This window comes from Apium graveolens, chromosome 8, assembly GCF_009905375.1.
Source record: "Apium graveolens cultivar Ventura chromosome 8, ASM990537v1, whole genome shotgun sequence".
NCBI classification, from domain to species: Eukaryota; Viridiplantae; Streptophyta; class Magnoliopsida; order Apiales; family Apiaceae; genus Apium; species Apium graveolens.
Window position 1 is genome coordinate 217518215 of NC_133654.1, and position 12061 is coordinate 217530275.

Genomic DNA, 12061 nt, shown 5'->3' on the forward strand with positions numbered 1-12061 from the left:
ACTTCCTGTGCATCCTAACATGAAAATCCTGACCAGGGGAGACCCTGCAAAGCAAAGCAATAATCACTAAGATGTGTTATGTTCGGAGGAATTAGTGGCCTAATCCCTTAAGTTCTTCGACCTAACAGTGTCAAGTTCTACAGGATGAATGGTAATCTACTATAAAAACTATTAGCGGCGCAGATTATTACATTGGTACCTAGGTATAATTACACCATATGCATTAATATGAATTGATAAACAAACTCTTGAAAAAGAAAGCAAATTTGCATTGATAAAGAACAGAATATCCATGACATTTGCATTGCAAAATCTAATGGAGATGCATAACACTGAAAAAATTGTCCGCTAGTGCATTTTCCATAAAACTAGCAAACCTACTATATAAGTTACTATAATAAAACAACTAAAATGTCTAAACAAGGCCTCACATCTCTAAGCCAAAATGTTGTTTCAGGATCTCTTTTGAAGTTTTCAGGAATCCCTTGGACACTTCTTTCATATCCTCAAGCTTAAGTAATTCCTTTTTTATCTGATCCACTCTACTCTCAGTGAGCTGGAGCAAGACATCTGGGTCAGCAACATAAGCCAAGTGGCGTGCAATTTCAAACTTTTCCTGATCCAGTTGCTGATACAGATCTTGGATGCAACTTTTTTGTTCATACAGCTTCCTTTTTGCAATGCTGTATTCCAAGTCCTGAGACTTTTTTAGGGCTTGCAGTGTCCGATCAACATCATATTCAAGTTTTAACGACTCCACCACAGGATCAAAATTTTTAGATGCTTTCTTTGGAAAACCTTGTCCGATATCTACATACTCCTCTGTTGTACATTTAACTGCATCATTTCCGTTATTAAATATTACTCCTGTCACAGAATGACAACAAACGTCAAGTTAATAAAGGAAATTGTCAATCGCAAGATCAAAATGGCGTAAAACTGTTTCTACTGCAGAGTTTTACATAATCAAAGTGGTGCCACATCTCCTGCCTGTACATAATTTGGTTATAGCGGATTGGTGACATACAAATTGTAGCTGCTAAATTTAAATGAAATTACCGAACCTGTTTCACACGTTGGATGCCATTTATTAGGGAGATAAATTTTCTACCCTAAAGACATCCATGGGCAACCATTTAGTTATTCAGATGCCAAATGAGTTAAGGTTGTACATTTCTAAAAATAGATCGAGACGTCCTTTAATAATGTCAAAATGACCAGATATAGACATATAGGAACATCATAGGGTTGAAAGAAAGTACCTTCTGTATCATTTACATTCCAAACATCGTCAAGTATAGTCCCAGTATTGGCCCTTGAATCGCATTGCTGATTTAGGAATCAAAATACAATATTTAAACCTTCAAGAATAGAAACTACCAATTTTTCAGTAAAATATAATCACATACCTTCCCCATTGTCAATTCAAAAATATGCAACAGCCTCTTTGCGTCACTTCTCTGCGAACCATGCAAAACAAGAGACCCTAGTTTGAGAATTTTATTGATGTCATCATGAGAACCAATAGATTCACAGATTCGTAAGAACTTCTTAACATGTGGAAGCAGATCAGTTCTTGCGTCACAGCGCCGACAATAGTACTCAACATCCAAACAGACACGTCCTCCTACTGTCCCAGCCATGTGGGATTTCAGACCACAGTCTAGATGAGCCAAATGTCCACAATTACCGCTATTTTCTACAGTGGCTTCACATCTGATAAAGCTATAACTATCATTAGCAGGATCAACTGTCTTGCTACATAATATACAGCAGCAATCACGGCAGAATCCTGGTTCACCGCAACAAATGTCACAAAACATTGTTGCAGAAGGAGACTTTCCTGGTTCAATCAAGCTGCTGCATAGCTTGTTACCAGCCTTGCAACCACTAGTTTCACGCTGTGATTCCAATAAATGTTCTGTATTCCACCAGATAGTATAGATCAAAATGTAACACGACTATGCTATAAAACTGTGGGAATTATATAGGTAAAATGACAGAATCAGAAGCAATGACGTGCTTTATTAATTTATGTCTGAGAAGTAGCAGCAAACCCCTCAAAAATAAATTGAAGTATGAAGGCTCGTGCTGATAAAGACACAGTTATAACAGTTGCTTATGAAAATGAAGTTTAATTAAGAGAAACTACCAATAACGACTAGATCAAAGATCATGAAAACATTAATATACCGATGTGAACGCACTAAAGACAAGTATCATAGATAGTCAGATAGATGTAGCAAATGCAAAAATGCAAGGAAATTAACATCAAACTCAATGAATTTAACATATATCCCTCCAAGATTACAATTGAATAGTGTTAAATTACAGAAGATAGTTTTGCAAATTAACGAACTTGGAAGAATCAGGTAGAAAAGATACTATCAGCCTAATAAATAAGAGAAACATTGTCTTGGTGATTAAATGAGAGCAATGTAATACATTTATTATGACACATAGGAATTCGGCATGGATGTATGTACCTGTCACTATATATTCATCATCTACCTGTAAAAACAAAGATATCTACCAGAACTTACAAAATTGCAAGCCCTACACATGCAGCACTGCATAGCCGTGTGCACCTCTATTAAGGTCGTCTAAGTGATACAAATATTGCACTTTGGCACAATAACTATATTATAACATGTAAATAAAAAACATGTGTCCAACTTTCTTTAAATAAGTTCATGTTCCAGGGCCTAAGGAATACCTATATTTACACATGAAAATAACAATTTACTTACATGATGTCCGTGGATAAAATGTTTTTGAAGTGTAATGCAGTTCACATATATACAGTAAATATCATGATAATGTGATACAACAATGAGAAACTTTTACCACAATTTTGCTTACGCTAGCATCTATAATACATGTTCTATTTATCCTTTCATATTCTTCTTTCAGATTATAAAGAATCTATGTCTTTGCTTGTATTTTCAGGAGGATATCTTTTATATTTTGTCAAACACTACCTTCTTCATTAAAAAGCCATTGTCAGTTTTTCATTTATTCACAAATGGTCGAATAAAACTTGAGCACATAGTAGACCACACATTATACGTTCAAATACTGAAAGGATATTCAAACTATACAAGTCTTTAGCATAATAAAATGCGAGAAGAAACAAGTTGATTATAACTTAAATGTAGAAATAAATAAAGAAAACTGGCATGTCCCATAAGCATGGTGCAGAGATATGACAAGTGAATTAAGTGTACATCACATGCAAAGAAACTGGAACCAACCTCTGGGTCCAGATGGACTTTTGTAAGGGATTTTCCAACTGAATGAATCAAAAAAGGCTTTGACATCTGTTCCAGGATATGTGCGAACATACTGTTCAACTGAAACCTTGCTCACAAAACCTCTCCCCTTATTTTTTCCCTGTAAGCGTTCTGGAAGATAAAGGTGTCTATCCCAAAAGTGTTCACCAGAAGCTACAGTTCTCTTGCCCACCTTCCAACGCCATGTGTCACCAGGACAAGGCCAATCTACTGGAGCATACGGCAAACCTTCTCCTGATGCATAAGGGGAAACTGGAAATAGATGAAGGCTATTTTTCCTCGCGTCAACAAGGCATCCATTTCTTTCATCCTTGTCAATCTCCATGTCTCCTAATTTGTTCGAACAAATAGTTAATTTTATGAGATATGCACAAACATATTTCACAAAATGAAGAACACAAACAATGCGAGGAGGTTTTCCAACATGGCAATCAAGAGCATAGCAATCATTATACTATTAGTATTAAGGGACAAAGCTACAGAGAGGCTAATACTGAATCCAACATGGCAAAATTAAATTAAGCAATTAGCACACGGCAGTTGATCAATAATTTCACTACAAGTAAATAGTTAGGAAATCTTAAGGATTGCTATTATTTAAAATTTCACAGTTGCTCTAATTCAAATCCAAACTTCCATAAATGAAATTTCTATCTCTTCGATGAAATAACTAATAATGTAATCAACATTTTTGATGTTATAGTGCAGAGGCTAATGAGATGTTATTTCTCTTGTAAGAAAACATGATCGTTCATTACTTGTTTCATGCAATTAGACTTAAATATCAAACGGGGCGCTCTCTTTTTAATAACTGAATACATGGTTTAATATGAAAAATGATCATATTTTTCATATATAGAGTTTCGAGTGTGAGAGCATCTACCTGATTAAATTTAATTGCTTTGAGTAATGTTGCAGAATTGGATTTCCAAATATCTTGAATTTCGACTTTAATACCTGAAACCAAAAACCAACAGATATAATCAACAGGCTTAGCATACACAAGTTCTAACTCGAAAAATGTGTTTGTACATACAACTCTTTGTATATGTAAAGAAACTTACAATCAAAAAAGAGATTAACAGAAGAATCTTATGAAGCTCGGACACCTTACAAGGTGTTTGCCGTGAGTAACCCAAGAACTTCAGATATATACCAACATTAACATATATCTTAATATAATGCACCCGTGTGTCAAGACTCTACACATTTCATAACATATTTTATTTTTATTCTTTTTCTGGATAATATTTATTCTTTTTTCGAGAAAAGTATCTTTTAACTGATACTAAAAATATTTCTACCACAAGTCCACAATGCTGTCTGTTTTAAAATTGTTTAGAATATTTATTGTTCACAAATAAATATATTTCACAGGATTTAGAAATTTATATCAAATTGCATATAACTTGTGTGGGTCTCAATATATTTCTAATATTTTTTATATTATAATAATTATAATTTTTATGAAATAAAACTCAATATAATAAAAGATATTTTATTTTTAAGTCCAATTTTAGTGTAAAAATTCTTCTAATATTTCAAAAAAATTATGAAGAACGATCAAAATAACTCATTTTTGAAGTGCAACCGCTCATAATGCCTAAAAGCATTGAAAACCACCCAAAATACGAGTTGTATATGCATCAATTATTCAGTATTTTTGAAGACATTGAAAACCACCCAAAATACGTTTTGTATATGTATCAATTATTCGATATTTTTGAATTTTATAATGGACATTCATGCTTAACATGCGTTTTCTAACTTAGGTAAAATACGTATCCTAAAGATATGTGTTCATATACATGCATGCTTTTTGTTAAAAAATTTTAAAATATGAATTCTTATTTTCTGAAAACGTAATTTGTGGGTAATTTACACGGAGCTTCATGAATATTTTGAGCGGAATTTCGCGTTTTCAAGTATTTGCACATTTGAAACTCAAATGTGAATATTTTAATATAACACCCAAAAATTATCATAAGATTGTAATGCTATTTTGAGTCAATTTACAAGCAAATTGAAATTAAATATATACGTTATTGATCACATGACATCTTTAGTAATATATTTATGTTTAACACTATATTTATTTGTTTAATTTCATACGATGTCAATCGGAGAAACCTGGGAGTATATTTTCGTATGTTGGATTTATTGATTCTCATCAATTTAATTTGAAAGATTTAACAACTGAAAAATGATGTGTTTTAGACATTAACTTTCTTAAATGTAACAATATTAATATGGTTCTTAGACATCAGTTTTAGTCAAATGGGTGATGTTAAATAAATACGCATAATTATATCGATTCCTCTATAAAAAATGATGTGTTTTGTTGTTTTATACACCAGTTTGTTTATTATTAAATGATATTATATACGTACAATATTCATCATTTTCTTTTATAAAAATTGATGTATTTTGCTGATTTTAGACATCAGTTTGTATACTACACTATTTGAATTTTCTTTTACACGTCAGTTTCATCATACTTTACAAGAAAAATTAAATCAGACAACACCTAATACAAAACAATTATTAAACTTATTTTTACAGCCTTGGCCACCAGTGTAACTTTGGTTCAATCTTACATGTGTTATTCATGTGCGCCTTGTATGATATCGTTAACACAGGTATAATTTAAGTCTTTAAAACTACTAGCTTAAATCCAAGTATAATTTAAGTCTTTAAAACTACTAGTTTAAATCCGTGCCGCAAGGGTTTCCGTTAATATTTAATTTTTTATTTATCCCGTCATATTATAATTTCAATATTATCTATATAAATATATAATAATAATAATTTAATATACAAAAGTAATAGGTTAACGTATGGTCGTAGTTAGTTGGATTTAACAATTTAGTAGTTTAGCGAATAAATAACACTATATTTTTAATTTTTTTAATAATATGATAAGTAGTGATTGTTAGTTGGTAGGATAAGTAGATTATATGTGTAGTAGTTTAATAATTTAGTAGTTTAGTGAATATATAACACTATTTATTTATTTTTTTAAGAACCAAAATTAGAGAATAACCGTTGAATTAAATTATACTTTATTCCGGTTATTATAGATACTAGCCAATAACCTGTGCGATTAACGGACTAATTATACATTTATAATTTTATTATTTTATAAAAATATTTATAAAAGACAGTAATTATACATTAATGAGATACTCCTTCCCTCCCAACCAATTTCTTACATTTGGTTTGAGCACGGAGTTTAACAAATATGTATAAATTAGTGAAAAGGAGAAAGAAAAACGGGTGAAGTGGTGGGACCCATTGAATTTTAATGTATAAAAGAGAGATAGTGGAGTAAAAGTAGTGTGAAAAGGGAGAAAAACTGGGAAAGTGGTGGGACAATTGATTTTTTTTGGTAATTTTTGAAATGTAAAGAATTGGATGAGATCGCAAAAAGAAAAATATAAAGAAATGGTTGCCACAGAGGGAGTAAAATAAAGTTAAAATATTTACGTATTATTTTGTATGTATTATATTAATAAATGATTCAAAATTTAGATACTTAAAATCTTAAAATGTCCTCATACTATAGCTTACTGTATGTCGCTTTGATACGCGGGTAGCAATGGTGTATGTGGATGATTTGATATTATTTTTTGTAATTTTGTTTTTTAAATTTTTTCATGATTTATTAATTATTTTTGTTATATTATAATTTGAATTACTAAAATTAATTTTGGAAGTGTTTTGTTTCCCTACAAAAAAAATAAGAAAGAAGTTGAGTGCGATTATAAATTAAGTTAGATAATAATTCATAGAGTTTGTAGTTATATTAGATACATGATTTAATTGTTTAATAATTTATAAATGACAATAATTATATATTATTGAGATTAATGAATTTAAAATATTAAGTATTATCTTGTATGTATTATATTATTGAATGATTCGAAATTTAGATAATTAAAATGTTAAAATCTCCTCATACTACAGTTTATAAGGTTGCTTCGCTGCGCAGGTGCATAGACTATAGAAAAATGAGAGTTTTGAATAGTAATGATGTATGTGAATGATTTGATATTTTTTTTGTAATATTATTTTTGTTATTTTTTTTCTTGATCTATTAATTATTTTCTTATATTTCAATTTGAATTACAAAAAAAATTGAAAGGTTTTTGTTTCCCTACAAAGAGATAAGACAGAAGCAATTAGAAATCAAGTTGGATAATAATTCATAGAGTTTGTAGTTATATCATATACATAATTTAATTTTTTAAAATAAATTATATTTGTTTAAACTTTATTTTGGAAAATGTTCACATACTTTTAGGAATGTGTTAACCAACCGATTAAACGAAATCATGTTTCCCTTGTAATAGTATAGTATAGATAGACTAGTTTAAATCCTGTGCGATGCACGGGTTCACGTTAATATTTAAATTTTTTATTTATCCCGTCATAATATAATTTTAAAATTATTTATATAAATATATATTAATAATAAATTTATAAAAAAATTAATTGAGTAGCGTGTGGTCGTAATTTAGTAGGATAAGTATACTATAGCCAGTAGTTTAACAATTTAGTAGTTTAGCATATTTATAAAACTATTTTTTATATTTTTTTAATAATAGGATAAACATTGATTGTAGTTTAGTATGATAAGTAAACTCTTTGTGTGTAGTAGTTTAATAATTTTGTGGTTTAGCGAATATATAATACTATTTATTTATTTTTTAATAACCAAAATTAGGGAATAACCCTTGAACCAAATTATACTCCATTCCGCTTATTATACTAGCTTTACAACCCGTGCGATGCACGGATCTTCATTAATATTTTTATATTATTTAAAATTATAATAAATTTCATTTTGGATCATTACTTATTAGTATATTTATAATTTATAATATAAATATTTGTTATTGTCGGAATTCGAAACTGAATCTTGGGTAGTATATAAATAATGATATAAATATTTGCTGTTGGTGGGATTCGAACCTGAGAATCTTAGTATTGTATAAATAATAATATAAATATTTGTTGTTGGTGGAGTTTGAACCTGGGAGTTTGAGTATTTTATATTCTACCCGGGAGTTTGAGTATTTAATATTCTTCAAGTATTTGAATCTAACGGTTCAAATTATTTGATTAAAAAGATCCAACGGTCATAAATGGGGATAACCAAACCAATGAAAAAAAGGGCATACCAAATTATACCCCATTCCGGTTATTATAATATAGTATAGATACCGGTTTAAATCCCGTGCCAGGCACGGGTTCATTAATATTCAGATAATTTTTAAATTATGTTTATCTAATTATATAATAATTTTAATATATTTATATAAATATGTAATAATTATAGATTTATAATTAAAATAATAAAAAATTAGGAAGAAAATATGGTAGTAGTTTAGTAGTTTAAGTTTTGGTCGTAGTTTAGCGAGAGAGGGAGACTGAATCTAGTAGTTTAGTAATTTAGTAGCTTAACATGTATATAATACTATTTATTTTTATTTTTTAATAATCAAAATAGGAAATAACCGTTGAACCAAAAAATACCCATTTCGGTTTGCTATATTATACTAGTTTTACAACCCGTGCGATGCACGGGTCTTCATTATATTTTTATATTATTTAAATTTATAATAAATTTCTTTTTGGATCATTACGTTATTAGTATATTTATAAATAATAATATAAGTATTGGTTGTTGGCAGGATTCGAACCTGAATAATAATATAAATATTTGATGTTGGTGAAGTTCGAATCTGAAAGTTTTAGTAGTGTATTAATAATAATATAAATATTTGTTGTTGGTGGGGTTCGAACCCGGGAGCTTAGTTGTGTATATTTTTTTAGTATTTGAATCTAACGGTTCTGATCACTTAATATAAAAGATCGGACGGTCATAAATGAGGATAATTAAATCAACCAAAAAAGGACATACCAACAAAAAAAATGATTTTCTATGGTGTGCTCAAGAGTACACAATAGTCACTAACTCTCATATAAATGGGCTCTTCTTATTGGTGGTTGAATATTAAATGTTAATGCCCCCTGCATTCACATCAATTCCACCAATAAAAAGTGTCCATTTTTATTGGAGTTAGTGACTAATGTGTGCCCTTGGGTAAAATATCAAATTATACCCTATTCCGATTATTACAATATACTAGCATAAATCCCGTGCGATGCACGGGTTTCCATTAATATTTTAAATTTTTATTTATCAAGTTATATTATATTTTTAAAATATTTATATAAATATATAATGATTATAAATTTATAATAAAAATAATAGAATAACATGTGGTCGTAATTTAGTAGAATAAATAGATTATTTCTAGTAATTTAGCAGATATATAACACTATTATTTATATCTTTTAATAATAGAATAAGTTGTATTCGTATTTTAGTAGGATAAGTATATTATATTTAGTAGTAGTTTAATAATTTAGTAGTTTATTTGATATATAACATTATTAATCTATTTTTGTAATAATCAAAATTATAAAATTATCGTTGAACCAAATTATCTCTATTCCGGCTATTATAATATAGTACATATATAGATATATAATATAGATATATATAGTATAGAAGTATAGATTATCATTATTTTACTATCAGGCAACGGTTTCACCACTACTATTGTGCTATTATCTTTAAATTCTTTATGCCTCGTTTTAATTTATAGAACGAAATCAAATAAATGAATATATTAAATTTTTGGATAAATAAGACCTCTGGATTCAAATGAGGAATATTTACATAAAGTTGTTTTATTTAATATCTTATATTAATTTCTTATTTACAATTTTTTCCGAACAAAAACGATTGTAGTTACTTCTAATTTTTAAGAATAATTTTGAACATAAAGTTTTGGTGTCTCAAACAAAGTTCAAGAAAAAATCTTTGTATTCGGAAGGACAAGTCTTTGTAGAATGATTTTGTCTTTTTAATAAGTACTTTTAAAATAAATGATAAAATATTCTTGCTCCGTCATAAAGTAAACCAGTCTAGACAATGCACATTTATTAATAATCATAACTAATAAACATACAAATGCATATATAACTAAACACGGTCATACAATTACCATGATCAAACATATATAAGCACGGAATAAAGAATATAAATATTAAAAACTGCACATCCACTATTCCGGGAGCAAATCTCGGATCGGTTCGGTTTTTAGATAAAACCGGAACCGGAACTAGAAGTCTTCGATTTTTAAAATTAAAAACCGCAACCGTAACCGATCAATCGGATCAGTTTCGATTTTAAAAACTCCGGATCAGTTTATATCGGTTCGGTTGCAAAACCGATTAAAAAAATGTATTGTATAATAAAAAAATAAAATTAAATAAATAAGTAATTTTGCAATTCAAACTTATCGTCAAAGTATTTTCAATGACCATTTCTTGTTTATTAAAAATTAGCTTTACAACCCGTGCGATGCACGAGTCTTCATTATAATTTTATATTATTTAAATTTATAATAAATTTCTCTTATATTTATAATAAATTTCTTTTTGGATCATTACGTTATGAGGATATTTATAAATAATAATATAAATGTTTGTTGTTGGCAGAATTCTAATAATATATATATTTGATGTTGGTGAGGTTCGAACGTAGGAATTTTAGTAGTGTATAAATAATAATATAGATATTTGTTGTTGGCGGGGTTCGAATCTATGAGTTTGAGTAGTGTATACTCTTTTAATATTTGAATCTAACATCCTGATCACTTAATATAAAAGATCTGACGGTCATAAATGAGTATAACCAAACTAACCAAAAAAAGATGTACCAACAAAAAAAAGACTTACCAAATTATACCCCATTCTGGTGATTATAATATAGTATATATATGTCTGATGCATCGTACGAGGAAATTGTTTTATTTTGTTTGTCAGAGGCTCAGAGCGCTAAATATGTAGTTACTGCTGGTTGCAAGAGTTGGGATTAAGCTATCTTCTAGTTAGGGCTTGCAAATCATTTGATAGGATACAAAGTTACAACAGTTATGTGAGTGGAACTGTGAGTGGAACTGGAACATGTCAAATCTAAAATACAACAAGAATTAGGATTGTGGGAACTGAACATTACTCATCAGATTACTTACAGAACAGAAGGCTACTGTCATGTCTAAAAATGTCTCTATTTTTTGTCAAAAGATCTAATACAATTAAAAACTGTTACTGCATATATCTGTTAATTCTAAATATATATATATATATATATATATAAATAATCGGTTCGGTTCGGTTTGTTAGGTCACACACACTATAGAGGGGGTGAATACAGTGTATAGTACACTCAAATCGAACTTAAAGAACTTGAGTAACAGAAAACAAACTTTATTGAAACAATAAACTCTGTTACAATATGGAACTGTTACCTCTCAGTGATGAACAAATATCACGAGAGCTGTTAGGGTTATATAGAATAATAACTTCGATAATGATAACACTTATAGTGTAAACCCTATGCCTGTGTTTATATACTACACAGTTACAAGATAATCGCTAATTGATATGGAATATAATTCTGTTTCCTAAAATATATCAATCAGATATCTTCTATTCCAAGTATTCCATTCTTCACGGAATTCCTTCTTCATGCATATCTCTTCTTATGTTTTATCTCTATCTTCTTTCCTTTAATCAGCTACTGTCCTTATCTGATCGTCCTTCAGCACTTAAGTTCTGATATCTATCTTCTGATGATTATCTCCTGATAATATAAGTACTGATATCCTTAAGTCCTGACTTCCAGTATA

General features: G+C 29.1%; 1 protein-coding gene across 1 annotated transcript; it reads right to left on the reverse strand.

Moving 5' to 3' along the window:
* Positions 1-260: 260 nt before the first annotated feature.
* On the reverse strand, positions 261-4470 carry LOC141678788 (uncharacterized). Its single transcript, XM_074485181.1, has 6 exons — positions 4358-4470; positions 4177-4250; positions 3255-3623; positions 1410-1921; positions 1263-1329; positions 261-867 (listed from the first exon to the last, which is right to left on the reverse strand). Exons 3-6 carry the CDS (start codon positions 3616-3618, stop codon positions 428-430), a joined length of 1383 nt encoding a protein of 460 aa, XP_074341282.1. The 5' UTR covers positions 3619-3623; positions 4177-4250; positions 4358-4470; the 3' UTR covers positions 261-427.
* Positions 4471-12061: the final 7591 nt, after the last annotated feature.

Excerpts from the sequence above, each read along its gene's own strand:
- LOC141678788 (XM_074485181.1), bottom strand. The coding sequence starts at position 3,618 with ATGGAGATTGACAAGGATGAAAGAAATGGATGCCTTGTTGACGCGAGG. Across the intron at positions 1,922-3,254 it reads AAGTCCATCTGGACCCAGAG|AACATTTATTGGAATCACAG; the intron begins GTTGGTTCCAGT and ends GGTGGAATACAG. Across the intron at positions 1,330-1,409 it reads TTGAATTGACAATGGGGAAG|CAATGCGATTCAAGGGCCAA; the intron begins GTATGTGATTAT and ends TTCCTAAATCAG.